The 27,521-nt window shown below is 44.6% G+C and overlaps 2 protein-coding genes and 1 long non-coding RNA gene across 3 annotated transcripts in view; 1 reads left to right on the plus strand and 2 right to left on the minus strand.

Moving 5' to 3' along the window:
- Nucleotides 1–11,480, minus strand: part of KPNA3 (karyopherin subunit alpha 3) — a 31,332-nt gene extending 19,852 nt beyond the window's left edge. Inside the window, exons 1-2 of the mRNA XM_083606572.1 lie at nucleotides 10,961–11,480; nucleotides 1,619–1,663 (exon numbers count right to left, since the gene is read on the minus strand). Coding sequence (XP_083462698.1) covers nucleotides 1,619–1,663; nucleotides 10,961–11,047 — 132 coding nt within the window. The 5' untranslated portion in view covers nucleotides 11,048–11,480. The remainder of the gene's footprint in view (nucleotides 1–1,618; nucleotides 1,664–10,960) is intronic.
- A 3,283-nt stretch (nucleotides 11,481–14,763) lies between these two features.
- Nucleotides 14,764–15,268, plus strand: LOC310759221. Its single transcript, XR_014546270.1, has 2 exons — nucleotides 14,764–15,056; nucleotides 15,095–15,268. It is a non-coding gene; the product is annotated as an uncharacterized lncRNA (long non-coding RNA).
- A 4,636-nt stretch (nucleotides 15,269–19,904) lies between these two features.
- On the minus strand, nucleotides 19,905–27,291 carry SPRYD7 (SPRY domain containing 7). Its single transcript, XM_083606771.1, has 5 exons — nucleotides 26,945–27,291; nucleotides 23,402–23,518; nucleotides 22,303–22,469; nucleotides 21,630–21,732; nucleotides 19,905–20,523 (listed from the first exon to the last, which is right to left on the minus strand). The coding sequence occupies exons 1-5, from the start codon at nucleotides 27,069–27,071 to the stop codon at nucleotides 20,426–20,428; spliced, it is 612 nt and encodes a 203-aa protein (XP_083462897.1). The 5' UTR covers nucleotides 27,072–27,291; the 3' UTR covers nucleotides 19,905–20,425.
- Nucleotides 27,292–27,521: the final 230 nt, after the last annotated feature.

Consider the following 27,521-nt stretch of genomic DNA (forward strand, 5'->3'; position numbering starts at 1 on the left):
AGCAGAAGGTTAGGATCAGAGTTTTCGTTCTCCTAGATGGGCTACCTAATCAACTAACTGATCTTTGTTTGATAAGCAATTAGATTTTCTGTTGGGACATTTTGAGAATGGACTCAGCGATAGAGGGCCAAAGCCCAAACCCCAATGTCTGATCGCAAATTATGTTGCTACAATTGGCACTCATTCAACAGCTTTCTTTTGCCTCTGACGGACAATTTCAGAGACCGCAAGGTACCCTCTCAGGACAATAGATTTGGCCCAGATGCCTCCGACTGCTGACCTCTAGTACATAGTCTCTTGAAAACAAATTCTTTACTAGATATTCATATTTAAAACTATTAATAATGAAAAACTCATTTAAATTTAGTTATGAGCAGGAGTATTTCAAACTCAGATACCAATACTATGTATCTTAATCCTGTGTAAGCAAACATACTGAAACTGATCACTACAGCATTCACTATTCTTTGTACTTAGCAAACTGCTTCACTAATTCATGTTTATTTAGGAACTACTCACAGTACAATCCTAAACATATCTACTCAGAAGTACACCCCACTGCATTCAACAGGATTTACTCTCAGGAAAGTGTGTACAGGATTACAGTGGTACCTCGGGTTAAGAACTTAATTCGTTTCGGAGGTCTGTTCTTAACCTGAAACTGTTGTTAACCTGAAGCACCACTTTAGCTAATGGGGCCTTCCGCTGCCGCCGCGCAATTTCTGTTCTCATCCTGAAGCAAAGTTCTTAACCTGAGGTACTATTTCTGGGTTAGTGGAGTCTGTAACCTGAAGCGTCTGTAACCCAAGGTACCACTGTATAACCAAACAGTTCCAGCTCTTTCTTTCAGAAGCCTGACCCAGTGAAACATTGTTCATAGGCTTAAGAAGAATAGAATAGAATATCATTTATTACGGCCATAGGCCCATACAGGTAAAAACAACACATAAATAACAGCTTGTGCCGTAAGGAGAAAAAAAGCAATCGCTAAAACACCACTATAACAATAAAATACTATAAAATGGAAAGGCATACCACGCCTTAATTAGCTTGTAGAGCTCCTTGGCGTCACTTTTGGGAAAGGACAGCAACTAGGAACCTAGCCACCTTCAGGGTCGTGTGGGTATCCTTGTCCTGCAAGATTTGGGCAAGGTGGAATTTTGGTGGGGTACCCTCTAGTTTCTGTATGATTGAACCCAACAAATTTGCCCGTAGCACATTAAACAAGGGGCAAGTGAACACATAGGCTTAAGAGGTTTTGGGCCTTAGTTGTGGGTGGTGTTCTTCTGAGAAAGAGGAAAGGCACCATCAAGGACACCTTCAAGCACAGACAACCACAGACAAAGGAAGTGAAGTCTCAAAAGCAAATTAAAAATGGGGAGAACATAATGGAACTCTGGCAGAATGTCTTACAAAAAACAAACTGTTGCTCTGCCAGATTCAGAAATCTGGACACAATAATGTACTTGATGCTTTTCTTGTAGACACATGACATAATAGTATCTGGTGAGGACACAATCTTTTCAGTGCTCTCCCAAGTCACACATGAACCTCCATAGCTGAAACCTCTCATGGCCGCTTTAAACAAAGCATAAACAAATAAAAGTGATATACTCACCTTTCTAAGTTCAATTGTCACCTCATTTCTATGTCTTCGCATAGTCTGTAGAAGAGAAAAACAGAAACATACAACACACAAATGAAGTAATAGTACCAAAGCCTATGATGATTCAGTTTAACTCTCTTTAACCAATTTTAGGGAACCTACAACTATACACCAGGCTAGATGTTACAGAACTTTATTCCACTGATTATGAGATGTGTCATACTAATTTTCTACAAGGCAGAGTGAGGAGACCATTTAAAGTAAAACATGGGTGGGAAGGAATACCACAACCATCCCTAATGCCATCATTTTCTCCTCCCCAAAACTATTTTGCTTAAGTTGTTTTTCTGCAGTGATTCCAAAAGCAACATTCACCGAGAGAAAAAATAGCTGAGGAAATTTCAAGGAGAATTTTTGCATGTGGGAAGGGCTCAGTACACACATCCCAGCGATGCTGTGCCTGAGTTTGCCATCCGCACACCACCTCAAGGGAAAGTGGCACAGCTGACATCATGACACACCAATTGCAGCAATGGAGCTTCTTGTTTGGTCTTTCTTGCAAATGAATGCTGAACGGTGAAAAAAGACATGCAAAATGTAGCACTGCAGGACAACAGAAAAATTGTAGAATAATTGTAGGAAATTTGCTGGCGAGATTACACACATCTGAACCATTGTTTTGGGAAATTACATTTGGTTCACACAAAAGGAGATGAGGTGGTAAACATTCACTTCAAAAGAAAGAAGAGGCCAGCATCAAAAAACAATACAGAAAAGAGAGACAAGCTTCAAAATGTTGTCAAAATATATGAAGAACTTTAATAAAAAGATCAACTGTCTGATGTGTTTTAATAGAAACCTTCCTCAGGGGAACAGAACCGTAATTAATTCAATATATGTGCGTGTGTGCGCGCATGCGTGTTATCACATCAGCTATATGGATAAGAAAATTTAACTGTGCAGCAGCAATTGATTTGGATGAAAATATTTATTATTCTGCTGTCATTCAGTATAAGTGTGTGTATATATGCTATTTCTGGTTTTGCTCATATATGTTGTCTTTTAATTCCCTCCATTTAAATATTCTTAAAAACGGATTTAACAAAGGAGTTAATAAACTTCAACCCATAGGCCCAACACAACCTTCTCCCCTTGGTTCCTTCCTCCCCATCAGCTGTTCAGCAAGGAGCAGCTGACAGAGGGGGAAATGTGGATGCTGTGCATTATGTGCAATTGCTGCTCTGAGTGCCAGCTGCTGGAAACCACCTGAGGAAAGAGGGCTTATGTTCATGTCCTGCTTACATGTCTCCTGCAAGCTTTTGGTTGGCCACTGTGAGAACAGGATGCTGGGTTGGATGGATTATTGGCCTAATCCAGCAGGCTCTTATTATGAGAAAAGGCTCTTCTTATGCAAAAAGTGTCCACACATTTTGCAATCACATGCATGCAATTATTAGGCTGCAATTGCATTTCAAAATTTGAGGCTTTAAATAGCTTTAAGGCAGTGCTTAGAGTTCAACTGTGCAGTGCTATTATTTCTATTCTTTTTCTGAGATTATTAACTTCTTTTGCCTTTTGTAGAGTAAGGACATAAAGGGTATGGGGAGCTTTTTATTTTTTAAAAAAGCAAACTTTATTAGAAATGTCTGTGGAGAAAATGGAAGATAAAACTTGAGTGGAGTTACTAAGAATTACGTCTATGCCTGCTCACATGGGAAATAGCTTTGTCTTGGTGTTTCTGGTCCTGAAATTCATCTGACATCTTTCCACTAGGGTGATGTGGCCCTTGACCTGAAAAACTTTCCCCACACATGTTCACAATAAAACCTTTCCTTTTAGTTTATGATATGTAAAGGGCCTGTACTATTTATACTAGTAGTTTTGTCTTGAGCTGATTTGTGAATTTCATGCTTACTGAGTTTTGTAGTTAAAAATAATAGTTTTTATTGTTTACTCTATGATAGATGAAAGCCTAATTTGATTAACATATGTTCCATGTTTTATGATTTGTCTGACTACAATTTATATTGATAATTTATATATATATATATATATATATATATATATATATATATATGTATAGAATAACTTTATATTGACCACATTTGTGCATAATGCTAAACCATGGTTTTAGCACTGTACTGAATAAGCCCAAGCAAAACACAAACTCTCATGCTCCCTCTTCCCTGGCCTTCCCACACAGTTTCATGTGTTTTTTAAAATTCTGCTCATTTTTCTTCTCCTTAGCATTCTCAAATAGCATTCTGTTTGGGCCAGGTTTAAAACAAACTCTAGTTAATTTAGCAGCTTTATAACCCATCATTTAAGGGACCTTTCTAAGAGGTTTACCAGAGGGCCACAATGTATACATAAAGTTTTGTATAAACAAACAAACCGAGAATAAGCGGTTAAGAGCTAGTTAACTAAAAGGCAAATGCCAGGATTAAACCATTCTCAAAATAAAGGAGTGTACAGTGGTACCTCGGGATGCGAACGGGATCTGTTCCGGAGCCCCGTTCGCATCCTGAACAAAATGTAAGACCCGACTGTGCGTCTCACGTTTTGCCGCTTCCGCACATGCGCGTGACGTCATTTTTACCCTCTGCACATGCGCATGCGACGAAACCCTGAAGTAATGCGCTCCGTTACTTCCAGGTCGCCGTGGAGCGCAACCCAAAAATACTTATCCTGAAGCGTATTTATCCCGAGCGTATATATCCCATCATAGATCTGTACTTGGATTGGTGTTAACTTGTGCAAAAATGAAAAATAAGTCAGGCTAATTTTTTAAAAGCAAATTGTGTTCAACCAAAGGTGAACTGTCTAGGAGCTTTACTAATGCCATCTTGGTAATCAAGATAACCCCAAAATGAATTGGCAAGTGTTGTAGCAATGAGATTGTATAGGTTTATAATCACTTGCTTTGATATAAGCTAATGGGCTTGCTTTCATGCTATCCTTATCTGTGAGCCCAGAAAGGGGAACTATCTGTAAGACTTGGGGATTTGCCGCCTATGCCACATCTGGGCAGGTGAAGCGATGAGAAGTGCTAGGTAAAGTGACTGTGTGGAACCCAGTTCAGCTACTGATTGATTGTGTGACTACAGTACATTATTTATTGCTTTCATTTAATAATAATAATAATAATAATAATAATAATAATAATAATAATAATAATTTATTATTTGTACCCCGCCCATCTGGCTGGGTTTCCCCAGCCACTCAGGGTGGCTTCCACAAAGAGCAAAAATACACTAAGATGTCACACATTAAAAACTCCCCTTCTTCTGAATGTCTTCTGAATGTCAGGTAGTTGTTTATCTCTTTGACATCTGATGGGAGGGCGTTCCACAGGGCGGGCGCCACTACTGAGAAGGCCCTCTGCCTGGTTCCCTGTAGCTTTGCTTCTCACAATGAGGGAACTGCCAGAAGGCCCTCGGCGCTGGACCTCAGCATCCGGGCAGAACGATGGGGGTGGAGACCCTCCTTCAGGTATACTGGGCCGAGGCCGTTTAGGGCTTTAAAGATCAACACCAACACTTTGAATTGTGCTAAGAAACGTACTGGGAGCCAATGTAGGTCTTTCAAGACCGGTGTTATGTGGTCTCGGCGGCAACCCCCAGTCACCAGTCTAGCTGCTGCATTCTGGATTAGTTGTAGTTTCCGGGTCACCTTCAAAGGTAGCCCCATGTAGAGCGCATTGCAGTTGTCCAAGCGGGAGATAACTAGAGCATGCACTACTCTGGCGAGATAGTCCGCGGGCATGTAGGGTAGGCATGTAGCCTGCGTACCAGGTGGAGCTGGTAGACAGCTGGATACAGAATTGACCTGCACCTCCATGGACAGCTGTGAGTCCAAAATGACTCCCAGGCTGCGCACCTGGTCCTTCAGGGGCACAGTTACCCCATTCAGGACCAGGGAGTCCTCCACACCAGCCCGCCCCGTCCCCCAAAAACAGTACTTCTGTCTTGTCAGGATTCAACCTCAATCCATTAGCCACCATCCATCCTCCAACCGCCTCCAGGCACTCACAGAGGACCTTCACCGCCTTCACTGGTTCTGATTTGAAAGAGAGGTGGAGCTGGGTATCATCTGCATATTGATTGATGGATGGGCTAATGATCTTGTTGGATAGTAAAATTCATGCTAAATTGCTGTTTTAGGGGTTGTTTTTAAATGTCTGGAACGGATTAATCCATTTTGCTTTCTATGGGAAGGCGCTAGTTTTTCACAGGAAACTGCCATCCCTGAATAGGTGAAATTCCAAAGTGTGAAGGTGGATGGGAAACAAAATGGCTACCCAGGACAGTGACTACCTAGAAAAATTTTTTGGGAGTTGTGGTGGATGGCATAAAGAAAATATCAACCCAATGGTTGGATGGGGAGCAAATTCAGTTTTAGGAATTATGAAGAAACTGAGAATACTACCACAAATATAATGGCATTATATACATTTGTCTTGAGGACACATTCTGTACATCTACAATTGCTGCATTTTGCAAGGAGTACCTTAGGTCAACGACAGACAGTGACCATTTTAGGCATGTCCAATTGTTGTGCGATCGCCAACAAGTGGGTCCTTTTGAATCCAGAAGAGGGCATAAAGGAGGCAGGGTGGAATGGGAGTGGAGGCTCTTATACGCACTCTGTTAATGCGCACAGGGGCTGGGAACTGAACCCCCACGTCAAACAGTTGTGGCCTGTACAAGATATCTATGTTGTTTTTCACTCGATTCAGAATTGGCCTCCACAGTCACTTACGGACTCATTGTTAAAACCGTGTTTATGAAATACAATCTTACTCGGCTACAAGTGATCGCCAAAGAAGTATCAAAGCAGTGTACAACATAATTAAATGCCATTAAAAACACTCATAAATATGTACAACAGAATGTTGTATGTATGCAAGCTATGCTTGTGTGAATAAAAAAAAGGCACTTAATGCCAGTGGAAACACACTAGTAAAGATGCTTGTTGGATCTTGGAGGGGAAGCTATTCAGTCAAGCAGGAGCTATACATCCTTCTTGTGACTGACAGCAGATGGGTCAGGAAAGGCTATAGAACCACCAGCATGAGCTCATCAAAGGATATTAGTGGAAGGCTGGTTCATATGGGGAGGCTGAGATTCCTGCATTGCAGGAGGCTGGACTAGATTATCCTTTGGCGCCCTTCCAACTCAGAATTGTAAAGGTGCAATCTCAAATAACCAGGTTCCAGGTTGCTTAGCGCTACACGGATGAGCTACATGGGCAGTAACAAAACCGTGAACTTGGTTACGTAGCAGATTGGAAACCAATGTCTCTTCTTCAAGGCAGGTATTATATGCTTGCCGTATGGGTCACCAATTAGCAGCCTAGCCACAGCATTTTGTACTAGCTGAAGCTTCCCACTCAGGTCAAAGGGATCAATTCCCAAATCTGAGAACCAAGAGGGCCTCAAAATTCAGTATCAGTTTATTGTCCCTCATCCATTCTACCATTCAGCTCCTAGTTCGGGATCTGCTCAGCCCCACCTGATTCAGATGTCACAGAGAACTGTATACTGATGACACCATGTTTCAGATCTCCTGCTATCCACTCTAACAGCTTCGTAAAGATGCTTAAAAGCCTAGGGGACAAGATGGTTCCCTGCAGCACCCCATAGTACAAGTGCAGGGGGTTGAACAAGATGACCCTGGTGGTCCCTTCCAACTCTACAGTTCTATGATTCTGTAGTCACACAATGCTATTCCCTAGAGCTGGAATTGTTTCTCTTTGTTTCCCAATGTATTTCATATCAATTAAAAATTTGGTGTGACATGAGCACATTTTTATTCTCAGAGCATGGCCCAAAGAACAAAACTTTGAAAATCACTGTGTTAAAAGCTGCTGAGATATCAAGCAGAAACAACGGTGTGATAACATTCATCAAGAGCAACCAAGTCCAGTCCCACACCCAGACGGGGAAGGATTTACAGTCGTACCTTGATTCTCGAATGCCTTGTGACTCAAACGTTTTGGCTCCCGAACACCACAAACACAAAAGTGAGTGTTACGGTTTGCTAACGTTTTTTGGAAGCTGAACATCCTGTAGCCAATCGGAAGCCGTGCCTTGGTTTCCAAATGTTTTCGGAAGTCAAACGGACTTCTGGAACGGATTTCATTCAAGAACCAAGGTACGAGTGTATTTATGAACAGGATTTATATGCTGCTTAATCATCAGAACCTCTAAGGAGTTTACATAAGATGCCTTTGATCTTATGTCATGTAAGAGCTGTCACCTCTTAAGTACCCATCCTAAGAAGTTAGTAGCTGTCGAAAACCCACAGGGTCCAAGTCGCATTTCTTTAGGAGTGGATGCACTCCCACCTCTTTCTCCATACCTTAAAAGAGCATTGGCCATATCGTGAACACACCTTGTCAGCTCCCTTCAGCTAGTTTGAAATTAGCAAGATGGGCAAGGGTCAAGGGGGCATGTTGTCATTTGGGCAAGTCATTTTCAAGTACCTTGTACACATCACCAAGCTGGAATTGGACAAGCTGACATGTTTATCACATTATTTGGACCTGTCACAACCGTGGTGTTCAAGTTCCTATGAAGGCAACCAATGTTATCAAAGTGCCCAGCAAATGCATCATAATGGGCATTCAAGGGTTTGATCATCCCATTTGTTGAGATATAGAACAATCCTCCCACCAGTTGGAAAAACTTGCCTAGAATTTTAGCATGCACTTGAGGTAGCAAAGGAAGCTTTCTTTGCCACCCAAATAACCATGCAAAAATCACAATTATGTGCCCTAGTGTGTCTGGTTGTCCTCACTGTGTGCCTGGTGCCACCTACACTCCAGCTACTGTCCAATTCATTTCAATAGCCTGACCTTCCAGGAATAAGCTCACCATCTCATCTACTGATTGTAAGAACTAGGTTTTTGAGATTTAAAATAGCCAAGAACGTAAGCCTACTAGAAATGCACTCTGCTAGTACCACATGAGAACTATTACAAGTTCTTGCCTTCAACACGTATGGTGTTATGATACTCACAAAATAAGGTGCTCACCACTAGGTAAAAGGTAAAGGGACCCCTGACCATTAGGTCCAGTCGTGGCCGACTCTGGGGTTGCAGCGCTCATCTCGCTCTATTGGCCGAGGGAGCCGGCGTACAGCTTCCAGGTCATGTGGCCAGCATGACTAAGCTGCTTCTTGCGAACCAGAGCAGTGCACGGAAACGCCGTTTACCTTCCCGCCAGAGCGGTACCTATTTATCTACTTGCACTTTGATGTCCTTTCAAACTGCTAGGTTGGCAGGAGCAGAGACCACTAATCAAAGCAAAATAGCCTAGATGCTGTTCAGTCTGGCTTCATTGAACAAAGAGTGCCTTGGTAACCCTGCTAACGCCAATGGTAGGAAATGGATAGAAGCGTTCTCGTTCGTTCTCAAGGACTATGGGGGAAATGGTATTGCACACTGTATATTGTCTCCTAATCCTTGTGTATTCAATTCCCAACATACTGACAAGTGCACAAACCCAGGACAGATGAAATGATAGAGAAGGTGCGTTGCACCCTCTTTCTAATAAATAATAATAACAATAATTTATTTATACCCCACCCATCTGGCTAGGTTTCCCTGGCCACTCTGGGCGGCTTCCAGCAGAATATTAAAATAAAATGATTCATCAAATATAAAAAGCTTCCCTAAACAGGGCTGCCTTCAGGTGTCTTCTAAAATCAGATTATTGTTGTTTGTTTCTTTGACATCTGATGGGAGGGCACTCCACAGGGCGGGTGCCACTACTGAGAAGGCCCTCTGCCTGGTTCCCTGTAACTTCGCTTCTCGCAGTGAGGGAACCGCCAGAAGGCTCTTGGAGCTGGACCTCAGTGTCCGAGCAGAATGATGGGGGTGAACACGCTCCTTCAGATATACTGGACCGAGGCCATTTAGGGCTTTAAGGGTCAGCGCCAACACTTTGAATTCTGCTCGGAAACGTACTGGGAGCCAATGTAGGTCTTTCAGGACCATATAGAATAGACAGTATATTAGAACATAGCTCCAATCCACATTGACCGTATTTAGGCTCTCCAGAGCCCTTGTAAGGTGGAATAGGGGCCCCTTCCCCACAATATCACTTGGCTTAGAAGAAAAGATTCCCTTTGGGCCACACTACACCTATGTTATCAAAGAAAAAACACTACCACTGATCTGCTATAATTTAAAAAAATAGTACAGTGTGTCTGTACCCTTGCAATTGCTTCTCTTTTATAGGGAGCAGCAATTGGAGAACCAGCAACCAAATTGAGCTCCATGCCAACTGGATCCACAGTTAACAACCCAAAGGCAGGTTGGAGGGGAAGCACTGACATTTAGGGCAATAGGTCCTATTGTTGTTGTTACTATTCCATCTCTTCCTCTTCCATCTTGTAAACTAGGTGCTACTTAGAATCACAAAACTAACAATACAATGCTCTGCATGGTTACTAAAAGTAGAAGACCCCCATTAAATTATCTGATATGTAAGCATACAATGGCAGCCTAAGCAAGAAAACCATTATCTTTTTCATTATATATTGTGTCCCTATAAACAGATCCAGGTACATTTGGATACTCCAACCTGCAGCTGGGTGGAGGCCTACAGGGCTAAACAAAGGAGTTCCCATTAAATGTCAGTGATGATAACATGCAAGGCTCCTATCAATCCTGCATATTGGAAATAGAGCGTTTAACAGGGAGACAGAATGGGTTGTTCTTCACTTTCACATTTGTAGGTGATGATGGACAACCACTGGAGCCGGGGCGGGGTGCTATTTGGAGGCAGCAATTGCACCGGTCTTCAAAATACAGTTACTGTATCTGGGTTATTTGGGCACTAACTGACCCGTAGCCCAGCTAGGAGTAAACACGGCTATTCGGGGGGGGGGGGGAGGCGCCTGTCAAAACCAACACATGGGAAAGGACATGGATGCATCTGCCCAAAGTTCCCGGGAGGATGGGGCCGAGCTCGAGGGGAGATCCGCGGAGGTGCAAACTGGCTGTCAGGATCCCCGCGCCCGGAGGCGGCGTCCCAGGCGACAGCGAAGGACAAAGAGGCCAGAGGGACCCGGCCGAGCCCTCGCTCCGTCTCCGACAGGCTGCCCGGGGCCACGGGCGGGGGGAGGGGGCGCAGAAGCACAAAGGGCTCCCGGCCGCCCCGCTGCCCGCCCTCCGCCTCAGGGAGCCTCGGCGCCGGGGGGTCCCGCCAAAGGGCGCCGCGCCGCCCCGGCAGGCAGGCAGGGAGGCGGCCGGAGAAGCGGGATCCCGGCGGGGCGCCGTCCCCGCACGAGGCAGGCTGCGGCCTACGCAGAGCGGCTTCTCCCGGCCCGGCCGCCCGGCACCCACCTCCACGTCTCGGCCCTTGTTCTTGAAGCTCTTGAAGCGGTGGTTCTCCAGGCCGGCGGCGGCGGCGGCGGCGGCGTTGTCAGCCATGACGGCGGCAGAGGCTCCGGGCTGAGGCGGAGACGGCGCGCGCACGCGCGAGCGAGCGAAGGCGGGCAGGGGCGGGGCGACGGGGCGACGCCCAGTGACGAGGGAGGGGCGGGGTTTCGGGGCGCCTGCGCAGCGAGCGAAGAGCGGGAAAGGGCAGAGCGGCCGCGGAATTGCGTCGAGGCCTCGCTTCCGGGGAGAAGGAGGCTGAGGGCCGGGAGGCGGCTGCGTGGCCCTGGGCGCGCTGCTGCTGCTGCTGCTGCTGCGAGGGAGTCCCGGCGCGGCGCTGCTTTGGCCGGAGGGGAGGCGTAGGCGGCGGCCCAAGTCCTTTCCGCGGGATCAGCGCCGCTCGGTTCCTGGCCCGGCCAGGCGCCGCCTTCCCTGCCGGGCCCCTCCGCGATCACGAAAGGCAACCGGCGGCCTTCCTCGGGGCTGTCGCCCTCGAGGCGCGCTGCTGGCCCTTCCTTACCCACAATATGGTCCGGAAACCTGAAATCTGAACCCAGGGAATGGTTGACCTAGGCATGCATGCTTTTGAATGTTCTGTTTAAACCAACAACCTTGAAATAAAAGGTTTTTCTATATGCCAGATTCGCACAAAAAGTGTGCGCGTCGCTATCCGTGTATCACTCCAAGCCAGGCGAGCTGTTTTAGTAAATCGCATCCTTCCCGTCAGACTAAAGGAAATAACATAGCAGTAGAGGGTGTGGTAATAGACCTCCCCCAGGGAAACATGCACTTCAACACTGGATTTTCTCCCCATGTTGTATTAGCTGTGGATCTGGAAAAGCCCTATTTTGGGGGGGGGGGGGCGCAGGATGCCACTTGGATGGAGTTTATTGTGAAGCTGCTGCTGCCGCCAAAATTAGAGAATCCAAGCAGCTTCAAATCCACATTGAATTCCATGGTGCACAAGCCCTGGGAAGGCAAGGGACTTACAGTTTCTGCCCAGTCTATACTGTGTGATAGAGCAGAGGTTTTCAACCTTCTTGGGTCCACAGCTCCCTTGACTAACTACCTTCTTTCTGCAGGACCCCCATGGGGCTCAGAAGTCCAGTTAGGTCACCCCTTGCCTGCAGAACTGGCAGCCCCTCAACCCTTTTCAAACATCCTTGTGGAGTGTTCAATCAGGCTCCTCCCCCTCTCCTTGGGGGTCCTCTGGGCAGCCACCCCTGGTCTCTGAGGTGCCCCCCTGCCCCAAAGAGAGGCATCATTTGCCTGCAGAGCTTGTAGGCAGAGCTGCTGCAATAAACAGCTGTGCAAGCTGTTGGGAGGCAGAGAAGCAAGAGGGCATCAAAGGAGGGAGGGAGGGAAGGAACGAAGGAAAGAGGGACAGAGTCTAGTGTTGCCCGCAGCACCCCTGACCACCATTCAAGGCACCCCAGGGTGCCATGGCACACTGGTTGAAAGCCACTGCCTTAGGACGCCCCATCATCTCAGGTATCTGCACTATCACAGTGGGCATTTCTGGATATATGGACTCTGTTCTGAAACCATATGCCATCAGTGCTCCTAGCTAAATATGTGACACCACAGACTTTCTGAGGAAAATACAATCTTTGAACAAGCTACCTAACAATACTATACTAGCCACTATGTATGTGGAATCCCTGTACACCAACATCCCACAGAACGATGGATTACAAGCTATAATCTCTGTGATTTGATCTCTGATCAAATCACAGTGGACTTTACTACCAAACTCTGCCATTTTGTTCTCACCCACAACCACTTCAAATTTGGAGATGACCTGTTCCTCCAGATCAGCAGCACAGCAATGGGCACCCACATGGCCCCACAGTATGCCAACATCTTCATGGCAGATTTGGAACAACGCTTCCTAAACTCCTACCCACTCAAACCTCTCTTGTACCTGCAATACATTGACAATATTTTTATTATCTGGATACATGGTCAGCAGACCCTGGACACCTTCCACCAGACATTTGATGACGTTCACCCCACCATCAACCTAACAATGAACCAATCTATGCAAGAAATACATTTTCTGGACACTACTATAAAAATACAGAATGGGCGTATAGACACCACCTTATACTGAAAACCAACTGACTGACAAACATATCTGCATGCTTCCAGCTACCATACCAAACAAACAATTGTATATAGCCAGGCTCTACATTACAGCCGCATCTGTTCCAACTCTACAGACGGATTCTCACCTAAGGGATCTACAACAAACCTTTTTGGAACTAAACTATCCTCCTGATGAAGTTAAAAAACAAACCTGCTGCAAGACAGATTCAAAACAAAACAGAACACCACTGGTAACCACATACAGCTCCAAAGTTAAAACAGCTCATTGCATCATCAGAGATTTACAACCTCTCCTAAACAATGACAGTTCTCTTAAGCTCTGGGAGGAAGACCTTTCATTGCCTACAGACAGCCACCCAATCTTAAACAACTCCTCACCCACGATAATACAACAACCAGACTTAACATGGACACTGGTACCAGAGCCTGCAATAAACCCAGATGCCAACTTTGCTGCCACATACACCCAGACAACACCATTACTGGCCCCAACAACATCAAACATACCATCTCAGGCGTATTTAAATGCTCATCTTAAAACATTGTGTATGCCATCAAATGCCAGCAGTGCCCTTCAGCTCTCTGTATTGGACAAACAGGCAAACCCTATGCCAAAGGATTGTTGCTTAGTCGTGTCCGACTCTTCGTGACCCCATGGACCAGAGCACGCCAGGCACTCCTGTCTTCCACTACCTCCCGCAGTTTGGTCAAACTCATGCTGGTAGCTTCAAGAACACTGTCCAATCATCTTGTCCTCTGTCGTCCCCTTCTCCTTGTGCCCTCAATCTTTCCCAACATCAGGGTCTTTTCCAGGGAGTCTTCTCTTCTCATGAGGTGGCCAAAGTATTGGAGTCTCAGCTTCAGGATCTGTCCTTCCAGTGAGCACTCAGGGCTGATTTCCTTCAGAATGGAGAGGTTTGATCTTCTTGCAGTCCATGGGACTCTCAAGAGTCTCCTCCAGCACCATAATTCAAAAGCATCAATTCTTCGGCGATCAGCCTTCTTTATGGTCCAGCTCTCACTACTGGGAAAACCATAGCTTTTACTATATGTACCTTTGTTGGCAAGGTGATGTCTCTACTTTTTAAGATGCTGTCTAGGTTTGTCATTGCTTTTCTCCCAAGAAGCAGGCGTCTTAATTTCGTGACTGCTGTCACCATCTGCAGTGATATGGAGCCCAAGAAAGCAAAATCTTTCACTGCCTCCATTTCTTCCCCTTCTATTTGCCAGGAGGTGATGGGACCAGTGGCCATGATCTTCGGTTTTTTGATGTTGAGCTTCAGACCATATTTTGCGCTCTCCTCTTTCACCCTCATTGAAAGGTTCTTTAATTCCTCCTCACTTTCTGCCATCAAGGTTGTGTCATCTACATATCTGAGGTTGTTGATATTTCTTCCGGCAATCTTAATTCCGGCTAGGGATTCATCCAGCCCAGCCTTTCGCATGATGAATTCTGCATAAGTTAAATAAGCAGGAAGACAATATACAGGCTTGCCGTACTCCTTTCCCAATTTTGAACCATATGCAGTTCTAACTGTATGGAACTGTTGTTCCATATGCAGTTCTAACTGTAGCTTCTTGTCCCACATAGAGATTTCTCTTTTTTTAAAAAAATAACTTTTATTAAGTTGTTTAACAATAACTTTTAACATTTAACAATCCAATCATATCACATTTATTATTCCAAATTATACCAATACATATCATAAAGTCCAAATATTTTGCCAAGTTATATATTTTTGTTGGGGATTCCCATGCTTCGAGTTCAGTAAGGGTCCAGTCATCTCATATTTCTGCTGCTTTTAGTGTTCACCAGTCCCATCTTTCAATCTTCTTGTTGTTATCCTTTTTCTTCTTAATAGCCTCTGAGTTGTTTTCACAGGCGAGTTAAAGTAAGCAATATTATGCTTCTGTGTGAACTTTGTAAGGCTCTCCCTTTTTTTAAAGCTGGTAAGTCTTTTGTTTGCAATAAATCACACACTGATCCAAAAGTCCTCCTTGAGCGGCAGACGCCATCATTCTCAGTTCCGATGAAATAAAATCTAGGCGTTTGCTCATTAATTTTCCCAGACAGGTTGCATCATAAATTAGGCTTTCCAGGGAAGATTTTGCCAAGTCAAACTTAGAATACAAACATGATAACAGAGTAGTGGCTCGCCTCCCCCTGTGCCTATTAATCTCGCAACAAAGTCTGTCTCATAATGGCGGATCCCGATTAAAAACTGCGTCACAAGAGAGCCTTTTATTTTCTCTCCAGATCTTTCAAAAAACAAAGGCTTTAGGTGATATTTTTATTTCCACACAGTTTATTTTCCAATCTCACTTGTTATAAGTCGTATGACGGTTCTTCTGGGGTGGGGGTTGTTAGGTAATATTGTAATAAAAAAAAGAAAAAGTTCCCACCCCCCTTTCCATTCCGTTTCAACATACCAGCATAGATGTTATTCTTTGATGTTATCTTCTGTCCAGTCCATTCCATCACTCTTAACTTCTCAGCGGCAGGCTTAATTACCAGCTAACATACCCTTTTCTTTGCTCAAAGCATGTGCAATAACTTTTATATCCAATTTTTTATCTTAAGTAATGCAACTAGAGTCGCTCTCAGAGACAGTGTCCGGGAGATCTGAACTCGAGGGCTTTCCATCCAGTGCCCTCCTTCTTTCGAGCTCGGGGGTGATTTATGGGCAACCGCGGACGAGGCTGCATCTTCCCTTCCACCGGGAAGAATTTGGGAGGCTGATTTACTCCCATCATCAGCCCCTTAATTACCTCGTGTAAGCTGGAGAGATGGTATTGTCGGCCATCTTCCAAGGCGCCCCAGCGGCCTCCCTCCCACATAGAGATTTCTCAGGAGACAGATGAGATGATCAGGCACTCCCATTTCTTTAAGAACTTGCCATAGTTTGCTGTGGTTGACACAGTCAAAGGCTTTTGCATAGTCAATGAAGCAGAAGTAGATGTCTTTCTGGAACTCTCTAGCTTTCTCCATAATCCAGCGCATGTTTGCAATTTGGTCTCTGGTTCCTCTGCCTCTTCTAAATCCAGCTTGCACTTGTGGGAGTTCTCGGTCCACATACTGCTTAAGCCTGCCTTGTAGAATTTTAAGCATAACTTTGCTTGCATGTGAAATGAGTGCAATTGTGCGGTAGTTGGAGCATTCTTTGGCACTGCCCTTCTTTGGGATTGGGATGTAGACTGATCTTCTCCAATCCTCTGGCCACTTCTGAGTTTTCCAAATTTGCCGACATATTGAGTGTAGCACCTTAACAGCATCATCTTTTAAAATTTTAAATAGTTCAGCTGGAATATCATCACTTCCACTGGCCTTGTTATTAGCAGTGCTTTCTAAGGCCCAGAAAGATATGGATGTCTCGTACACCCCAGGTAGTGTGGTTGCTGACCTTGAGCCAGACATCCTGGAGAGTGAAGTCAAATGGGCCTTAGAAAGCAGATTGGAGGATTGGAGAAGATCAGAAGAAGTTACTGAATTATAACTTATTACTAAACTGAAAGGGACGTGGGTGGCGCTGTGGGTTAAACCACCGAGTCTAGGACTTGCCGATCAGAAGGTTGGCGGTTTGAATCCCGGCAACGGGGTGAGCTCCCGTTGCTCAGTCCCTGCTCCTGCTAACCTAGCAGTTCGAAAGTACATCAAAGTGCAAGTAGATAAATAGGTACCGCTCCGGAGGGAAGGTAAACGGCATTTCCGTGCGCTGCTCTGGTTCGCCAGAAGCGGCTTAGTCATGCTGGCCACATGACCCAGAAGCTGTACGCCGGCTCCCTCGGCCAGTAAAGCGAGATGAGCGCCGCAACCCCAGAGTCGGCCACGACTGGACCTAATGGTCAGGGGTCCCTTTACCTTTACCTAGCCGGAGTGGAAGCTCCTTGCAAGCCCTATTAGCTGGTTGTTGGTACTTACAGAAAGCTTTGTGTGATGCTTTGAAGCCCCCACCCCCATGGCTCTCTTTAGCATTGGGGATGAGCTTACAGGGGGAGGCTTGCATAGAGCCAAGTGCTCTGCTTACAGAGAGAACTACTTGGAACTTTAAAGCCCTGACAACCATCTGATCCATGGGCATAGCCAGGATTTTTTGTTGTGGGGGAGCCCTTTTGTTAAGGGGAGCAGAACCTCAGCTATGTATTTTTATTGATTTGGGGAGGGCAGCTGCCCCTCCCTGCCCCGCCCATGAACTGATTATTGAGAATTCAAAGCACACTGTACTGGTCATCTGATGTCATTGTAGCTCCAGATGATTAATATGTGGTCCACATGGAGCAGGGTACCTAAGAATCCCACCTGTACTTTCACTGTCACTTTAACCCTTCGCTTTACAAATACCAACTCTGTATCAATTTTCTGTCTCCTTCCCCCTCAAATTACAGGTGGTGGGATAACCATGAAGGAGAGAGCACAAAATACACAGAGTTGCTGATGAAAATAATACCTCCCCCACCAGCATTTCACAGCTGCCAGTCTGGGTTCACCAAAGTCTTGGAGCAATGTTGGCATTTCACTTCCATCATAAAGCATAATGGCAATGATTTGATGCCCACATCTGAAAGTACCTTAATTCTTCAAGGACCTGATTTTAGCACCAAGGGAAACTGGGTGGCTGCTTTTGTAGCCGATTAACAACTAATAAGATGGTTGTCAAGTTGTTAAATACCAGAACTAAGCCACCATTCCCCAAAACGTGTCCTGTAAATATGCACTAAACCGCAAGCCCACAACTTGTGCACATTGAACTTTGTTCACTTGACAAAAATCCAGGGAGACACTGGCAATTCTGCCCGCCAATGAACCCCATGTACCGGTATTTTGACTATACACAATGTTGGCTTTAGGCTAAGGTTACCAGATTTTTTTTCAATGAATCAGGGGACACCTTTCAACCTCCATGGATTTTGTCAGGGGACTGATTTGTAAATCCGGGGACTATCCCTGGGAAACAGGGACATCTGGTAACCTTACTTTAGGCACAATCCCTGCAATGTAACCCCCATATAAGTTGTGAGCTTACTCTACTCTCTGTGTTCCTTGGAGCTTTCTGCTCTGCGCACTTGACTTTGTTTGCATGTACTTGATTTGCTCTCTCAATTTTAAGAGGAAGGGGAAGCCTTGAGGGGCAGTAAATGACCTTTGGCTCTTCATACCCATGCAGGATTCTGCCTGGCCCTCAAAGAGTATTCAGCTAACAAGGTAAGTGGAAGTGGGATATGTATCTCAGTGGTACTCAGTCCCTAATTGCTGGGTTTTTAAATGGAGTTTTGACAGGCAACATTCCTGCTTGTTCATTTTGGTGTACTGCTAGTTTCCTGTTTAGACCAGAGACAACTTTTCTGACAGAGGCTTTGCTTTGCTTGATGTGTACTCTTTTATCCCTCTTTTCCCTCAAATAAGTTTTTTCAGATTTTGAAATAAAAAAATTTTAAACTAGAGATGTATTAGGGGTGGGTGCACGCATTCTGAAAAGCTATTCTGTGCCCAGCCCAAATTTATGGGTCAGCTTAGCATTCAGAGTTAATGCTTGAAGTGCTCTTAGCAGGAGTGAGTGCCAGCTTGGCCCTGCAACCGTGGGTGCCATGCAGCATGCATGGCCCTGGCACCAAAATTTGTGGGTACCTGGCCCTTCAGGGGGAATTTTGTGGGTGCTTGGGCACCCAGGGAGTTGGCATCCATGTGTCTCAGCTACCTATGAATAAATATACATCTCAAATGTGCATGGTAATTTTAAATCAGTAACCTGGACACACCTCCTGGTTTGTAGCTTGTCCCAGTCTTTAAGGTGTTGGGAGCTAGTAGCAAGAAAATGCTGCTGTAGCAAGGTCATAACATGGCTGTTCATGATGTTGATGCTGATATACAAAATGCAAATATATGTTTGTCCCCTGGGAAAACACCTTCCTGGCTTAGGAAACCAGCCAATAGCATTTGCCACCCACACATGCTTCATTGGGCAAGCAGTTAACACATATTCAGGAGCATTAGTGCTTTCCCCCCTTGGCAATGTATTCACACTGATTTTAATTCAAGCTCCTGCACCATTATAACTAAAGCTCTTAAAAGTCTGGCTGATGTAATGTTTGTTTTGTTTTAATACATGCCGAATCTTAAAAGCAGTGGGCAAAAGTAGTTGCACAAACATCTTTCTAAAAGCAGAATGTAGGAATTCTGAATATCTTCTCCACCGATAGGAATTGCATTAATAAGCCTCCGGCATAAACATAGCTTCTAGCACTAGTCCATGAAAACTGTGAAAAGTTCCATCTCTGAAGAATACCACAATAACAGAAAAATAAGTATTTCTAGTATCAGTGGATTATAAAGAATCCAAAATAATTTCCTTCATAAGGCTGAAAAACCTGCCAGGGTATGCATGTGTGTTAACTGTAACAATAAAGCAATTAGCTTTTTCAATCTACTGTACTTGCAAACAGAATTAAGATAATATATTCAAGGATCTGAAATGCAAAGACATAATTTTCAACAATTAGCAAATAAAGAAAATAGCAAAGAAAGGGGGGCAACTATGTTGAAGTACAAACTTTTTTTAAAAAAAACCTGCTGTACTATTCCCAATAAATCTTTCTCAGAGGTAAAAAGTATTTATTTTAATGTAGCAGTCCATGTACAACATGCTTCAGATTTCTGGATTTATAGTATTAGCTTTACAAAATTCTTGATATTCTGAGTACACAGAAAATCAACCTAAAATATTCACAAAAACAGGAGAAAAAAACAACCTATAATTTTTTTATTATTTTCTGGGGGAGGTAAATGAAATATCCCCCAAAGAACTAATTAAGAGTTCAAAAGAAACGCTTTATTACAATATCAAAAAATTTATTCACCACAGTTGCTTGTTCCAGTAAGCAGACTTTAAATGAGAGGTTGGCTTCGCTTATTATAGTCGGCATTGCCCTAATTTAACACAAGAACACTTTTATTAAAATCTCTTGCTAGAAAAAAAGATGAAACACTTGCTGTGGACAATACTTTTAATCCATAAATTGTTGTGTGGTTTCTCAGACTTGTTAAGAATGTAACAGCATATAACACTAATGTATTGAACAGTGTCATCATGGGCATACAGGGATCACAGTGTAGTGGACTGCATACCTTTACATCAAATGGAAATATTGTCCATGTTACAAAACCATAGTCAAATCTAACACTTGCAACATACTTCTCTGGTAATATGGTTGTCCACCCCAAGCACCTAAACATTACTAAATACAAGTTTGTGTCCTAGGAATAATGAGAAGCTTTAAAAGAATAGGTTTGGTAGAAAGTGCTAGGGAGTAAATCTTCAGTAGGGACATTCAGAAAATCTGTTGCTCAAAGAGTATCTTTTCAAACCCTGCTGGAGGAGTGTGATAAAATTCACTGAACTGACAATCCAAAATGGCACTGTCATCCACTATAAGAAGGAAGAAGAAAATAGTGAAAAACTTGCATATATGCATACTTCACATTCAACCAGCCTTGGCAGAGACTTAACCTTTGTTTTCTTGATTAAAATATTACTTATGTTGACAAAATGCAGAACAATACTCCTGGAAATTATGATGGAGTCTAACAAAGCCTTGCAACTCAAACAACAAAAGTTAAAAGCTCACAAATCTTTGTGGCACATCAACAGCTGACCTGTTCTCATCCAGCTTGCAAAAACCTCTCTACCTGTACACCGGAAAGCAATTCTTACACATTACAAGTGAGCAGGCGAATAGCACTTAATAACAAATTACCTTTGCATAATAAGAAAATTCACCCAGCACTACCCATTTGAGCACAAAGAACTACTTTTTGTTGTTGTTAAGGCAGGGGAAAAAGATGATGTGGCCTAAATCCCAAAGGAACCACCACCTTTGGTCCTTATGATTATGCAGAGCAATGATAAGAATCTTCCATGGTTAGAAAAGAATAGCAGCTATGGCCATCGGTCCAAGTTCTTGATCAACAAGTCTCAAGTGGATGTTCTGAAAAGCTGTTGCCCAACTCTCCACCAGACCACCCTAGAGACTACAAGGAACCTTACACTGGGGGTAAGGTAAAGGTAAAGGTACCCCTGCCCGTACGGGCCACTCGTGTCCGACTCTAGGGTTGTGCGCTCATCTCACTTAAGAGGCCGGGAGCCAGCGCTGTCCAAAGACACTTCCAGGTCACGTGGCCAGTGTGACGAAGCTGCTCTGGCGAGCCAGCACCAGCGCAGCACACGGAAACGCCATTTACCTTCCCGCTATAAAGCGGTACCTATTTATCTACTTGCACTTAGGGGTGCTTTCGAACTGCTAGGTGGGCAGGAGCTGGGACCGAAAGACGGGAGCTCACCCGCCGCGGGGATTCAAACCGCCGACCATACGATCGGCAAGTCCTAGGCCACAGCGCCACCCGCGTCCCACACTGGGGGTAGGAATGTTCTATTAAAATATAAGCCCATTCTCAGAATATTGGTCTATGTGGAAAATAGGAAGCTGTGTAGTAGGGAGGTCAAAGTGTTAATAAGTCCTGAGAACCCAAACTTACCATATACCACAGGGAAGACAGTTCCTCTAATTCCTGAGGCTGGACAGTGCATATTTTTCCCATTCAAATAAACATTTAGTTCTACATGGTCATATGTAATTCCCTGTAACACAAATGTGACATTTAGACTCCACTTTTATTTATTTTACTTCTGAATGTTGTGGACATTTCAACATTAACTTCACAGCTATAAGAGCTACAAACTTACTTTAAAAATATGAACATTTTCAGGGAGCTACTTACATCCAATACCCCACTACGTCAAGTACCCACAGCCCTGTTTGTTTGTTTTGTATACCACTCTTCATTCGAATATCACAGGGTGGTTCACAACATAAAAATACAAATGACACAAAATACATAAAAACCCACGCACTCCACCACATTGTAAAGGCCATAGATTTATTATTATGAATTAAATTTGATTGAATGTGTGCTCTTCCTTTGGCCTGAATTATGGCAACAGGTTCCTTTTAAGGACCTTGGGGTTCTGTATTAAAGTCCAACTTTACATAAAGACCAGCTTAACTGGACTCTGTTGTTGCAAATATAGCAGAGATTATCACATATATATAGCAGAGATGATCACATCTGCTTTGAAGTTAGCTTTGGCTTGAAGGAAACACCATCAATTCTGGTCAGATTCATATAAGCAATACTGAAAGAAACTCACCACAATATCACCCTCTTGTGGAAGGTTGTTTGCTGGCAACCTGTTCTTCTCATCATTATTGTAGTACAGAGCTCCGTCATTTCTCAGTACTAGACTATTCACATCACACCCAAGAGGAATTTGATTCAAATTGACTTTCTGAGTCGCAACACCAATACCCCAGATTCCTGAATACATGGCGAGGGGTGAAATGGAATGGCACAGCCATGGGAGAAGTGAGAAGAGAGAGAATGTACTTTAGTGTAGTACAGTGGAAATGGGCAAAGCTGGGGGAACTTGCAAGACGTTCCCCCAGCCTTGCCCAAGTAGCTTATTTCCACACACAACTGACTGTGCTATGTCATGACAGTAGGTGAAATAATGAGCATATATTGATCAGGAAGTCAAACCAAACCTTTATCTTCCCGCCCCTGCTCAACTGCAACAGAACCCTTTTAAAAGCCCTTGCCAATTTTTTTAATGAACCCTCATCTTGAACTGGTCCCAACTACACTGAATTATGGGCAATGAGGTGCTGCAACCTGGCTCCATAAGGAAGCTGAAGGAACCCTTGGTTGCCAGCAAAGCATTTTGCAAATCAACATGGCTAACAAGGGCTCCAACTGGTTCTACTCTGACTGGCAATGGCTCTCCAAAGTCTCAGGCAATCTGACACTTTAAGTGGAGGTGCTAGGACTGAACCAGTGGAAGCCTCTCTAGGATACCTTGCACCCTTAGCAAGGAGCTGACTTCGTGACACCTCCCTGGAAAAAAAAAACTTTATTGCAATAGCTACATTAGAAATTATCTTGTGAACTGCTATCCTGGTGTGAATAATTTAATGAAAACAGTAAAAGTCCTCAACTGGTCTAGGAAACTGCCCACTAACGGTGTCTCAGTCTTATCTGGATTGAGCTTCAGTTTGTTGGCTCTCCTTCATATAAATCTATGATTCTCAGATTTGAGCAGTAAGGGGCCACAAGATGGAAGGCGAGAGGAGGATGAAGTCCCAGGGTGTGAGCAGGAGCCTGCTCATGCAACAGTGGATTTTACTCAGCGATTTGAATCCAATCTGAGCAAAACATGATGAATTTTTGCGAGCGTTAACTTTTTGACTGACCTGTAGACTGGATTTTAAACTCAAAATAGCTCTTGTTCTGATGCAAAGGAGCATTGGCTAGGCAGCCTCCCGTACCACATACTCGTCGTCCATTTTTGACAATGACAACATCTGTTCCTGCAGAATTAAAAGCATCAAACTGAAACATCCTGAACTTCCATTTAAGACATGCAGCACAATTCTGAACAAGTATGTTTGGAAATAAGTCCAACTGATTTCAGAGAAACTTGCTCCCATTTAAGCAAGAACTTATTAAAATTCTTACTATCAGCAGCATGCTTGACAATAGCTGGAAGGCAGAAAGATTTACAGAAAGATAATTTGCTATATGAATGATACCAGCAAACTTGGATAATTGCATTGATGGGAAAACTAACCCAAAAGACAGAAACAATTTTAAAAAGACAAAACAAGTTTCAAGAGACATGTCCCCTCTTTATTGTTATTCTGTTTTTGTCACAATTTTTTGAAGTATGGTTAGGATTGCAGCTATGCAGCTCAGTCCTATGCCTATGCAGTCGGAACCAAGTCATACTATGTTCATTGTGTCTTTCTACCTTATAAATATGTTTAAGAATGTAGCCTTAACCTTAAACTGTGGGGAAATCCTTATTTGGTGTGGGTGGGAGGAGCGCAGGCTGCCACTTGGATAGAGGTTATTGTGAGGCTGCTGCTGACAAAAATTATTAGAAAATCCAAGAAGCTTCAAATCCACATTAAATTCCACCATGGACAAGCCCCAGGAAGCCAAGGGAGTTACAGTTTCTGCCCAGTCTTTATACTGTGTGATAGTGTGTTAAGGATTAGAGGTGCCCTTGAATTACTTTAATTTTAAACTGTAAAATTCTAAGGAGTTTCATTAGTCTATGAATTAAATCCATGCACTCTCCCAAAACAAGGCAAGGTTGATGCTTACTCTAAATTAATTCCAGTTAAGTATTCAAAATCCAAAGAGACTGGAACGCCTCTTGATAGATGTCAGGGAACTGACATCGGAGCTCAGAGCGGAGGTAGGGCTCTCCGATGATGCAGGAGAAGGGACCAGCAGGGAGAGGGAGAATACTTCCATTGGGGAAGGAAATAAGTGTGACACCAGGAAAGAAGGGGAGGAGGGAAGGTCTTCGGAGAGAGGGCTCCAAGACGCTTCCACAGGGTCCAGCGGGGAGAGCCCAGGACCTCCGCTGGCCACGCCCACTCTGCACAGGAGACTTCCGCACAGAGAGGCTAGGAGGAGACTTGGCGTCAAACAGCTTTTATGTTGGAAGAAGTTTAGGGAACGCCCACTGACGGATTCTGCCAGTGACTGAGACAGTCGCCTTGTAAGGGCTGTCAAATCAGGGAAAGGTTTAGCTACCCCAACAGCTGGGAGCAGTTTGGAATTTACGCACAAGCAACCCCAATTCCCATTACAATAGAGAAAAAACAGTTCCCAGTATAACTCCAGTTTTGTCCTTAGATTTTCCTCATACTCTGTTCAGCAATAATTCACATTGTTTTATAACAGAAGGGGGCAAAAATTAGTTGTCCTATTATAATCTGCATTTATGTCCTAATCCAAGATCATGGAAACCTGATATGCCGGACAGACACACCTGGATATGAAGAAGACCTGTGGTTACTCACATGACATTTACACAATTATTTTTATAGCTCTAGTTACAGGTAGCTCTAGTCGAAACAAAATAATTTCCCCCCCTTCCAGTAGCACCTTAGAGACCAACTGAGTTTGTTATTGGTATGTGCACATGAAAGCTCATACCAATAACAAACTTAGTTGGTCTCTAAGATACTACTGGAAGGAAATTTTTTATATTTTTTATAGCATTTAACATATATACACTCCAGCAGTGAATGAATCCTGATTGCTCCTACCACATATAAAAAGTAGAAAAAGCATATATTTGCAATCATGTTTTAATGTTCATGCTGTGAAAGAGGTGTTTTGAGTTGTCACACAAGGGAGTACACACAGACATCACATCAGAGTATGAAATTCAATAAGTGTGAAGCAGTCCCCAGGTTGTGAAATATGTTTCCCTAGAAAAAACACGGATGGGGAAGTAATGGAAAGCAGGAGTTCCTACTTTATCTTTCAAATCAAGAGTGAAAGTATCAAAAACTTAACTGCCAGGGCAGTGAAAGAAGTTATGTGCCCGTTTGTTTTTGTTTTGATTATCACTACAGTTCAGTTGACATCTTTTCTTCCTTATGCAACCTTCCTAATTTCTCTTTCAGAAGGATCTAGAAAGTGTGTCTTGGATCTGTGTGGGACTGGTACATTTTTGATTTGCCTACCCCACAGTTGAGAAAATAGATGCTCAAATGACTACCCCTTTTGTTTTATCCCCATTATCTCAAACCTGCCACGGTCAGAGATAGGGAATTTCTGGCCCTCCAGATCAGATCTCCCATCAGCCCCAGACAGCACGGTCAGTGCTCAGGGATTATGAGATTCTCAAACTTGTAGTCTTAATCTCAGGGTTGTGGGTTCAAGCCTCGCGTTGGTCAAAAGATTTCTGCATTGCCGGGGGTTGAGCTAGAGATGACCCTTGTGGTTGCTTCCAGTTCTATGATTCTATGAACACCTGGGTAATCACAGATTCCCTACTGCTACCTTAGATCCAAGAACAAAGTAAAGATGTGGATGAAAATAGAAATGAGATGATGCTTAGTGCTCCAGACCAGAAAAATGCAGTAGATTCAGTTTATTTGAAGTTCAGCAAAGAATTTGATTCAGTATACACTTCTGGGTTTGCCGCGGCCGTAACCCAAAGATTCCGTACCCTTGAGGTTACGCAACACGAGGTACCACCGTACACAGCCTGGCATGCAAGAGGAGTCAAGGCTGAATCAACTATTGGCATCCACTTAATTTTCTTGCTAATCAAACCTATTTTTAATAGGATTCTGACCAGATGTTACGAGTGCAAGTGGAAGGTTTTGAACTGCCCTGAGATCTACAGATGAAGGGCAGTGTAGAAGTTAAAGAAATAAAAAATAAAATAAATAAGATAACAAGATAACTGCTCTTCTGCTAAGCTTTGGAAGAAGGCGGAAAATAAAAGGAAGAATTTATTTCCCAACTGAAATGGCAGGGTGGGTAACAATTTATGGGAGGAAATTATCGTTGTCTCTCCCAGACCAGCACCTTTTGCAGTTGAGAGAAAATATATAGCAGAAGCATTTCCCCAGGTGGGCTGTGTCCTCCCCTCTGGGTGGTGGTGGGTGTTCAAAGGGTTACTCACTCTAGTCTAGCATTAAATAGTATTGCTAAAATCTACCGGCCTTTCTCAACTCTGTTGTTGTTCTACAGCTCCCACCATCCCTTAGCTGTTCTGAGAGCCAATAAATATGAAGTGTGGGAGGCAGTGAGGCCCAGTGGGGAGCGTCGGGCTTTCGGCTGACGGGGGGCAGAGAAATCTTGCCTCAGCCCCAAGGCTCGCTGCAATCGCTCTTGTTTGAAAAGGGGGGGGGTGTTAATCATGCTCTCTGTGTTCGTAGCCCGCCTTCCCCCCGGACTGGGCCTCGCCCGCCTCCGCTTACCCATCCTGTGCGTGTCCAGCTGCACCAGCGGCATCTCCTTGAGGGCGATATGTCCGCCGCCGGCGTCTCCGCAGCAGGCCCAGCGCAGGCAGCACCACACGGGGCCGGGCGCCGAAGAGCCCGCCATGGCCGCCTCTCCCGCCCTCGGCTTCTCCGCTCAGAGCGCAGCCGGAGCCCCTCGTCGCCGCCGCCCCAGCCTAGGCGCCCGCCCGGTGCTGCTGGCCCCGCCGGGAGAGGCTCCGCATCGCCGCCGCCGCCCGCCCCGTGTCTGCGCGAGCCCGAGTCCCACACGACCGCCCGCCCTCGGTGCCCTGGCTCGGCCTCCGACGTCGCCGGGACTGCAACTCCCATCATCCCCAGCGACAAGGGGCATCCGCCGGGGATGATGGGAGCTGTAGTCCCGGCGACATCGGGCACCCGTTCCCCTCCACAAGGCTGGGCTGCGTCTCTCGACTGACTCCCGGGGGCCCCACGAAGCGACTCGCCCTTCATCTCCCGAGGCTCTTGCTCCCCGCGTCTGCCCCCAAACAGCCCCGTATTGCGCCAAATCCCCACAGAAGCCCGGTGTCCCTCAGGC

This window comes from Podarcis filfolensis, assembly GCF_964270895.1.
Source record: "Podarcis filfolensis genome assembly, chromosome: 3".
NCBI classification, from domain to species: Eukaryota; Metazoa; Chordata; class Lepidosauria; order Squamata; family Lacertidae; genus Podarcis; species Podarcis filfolensis.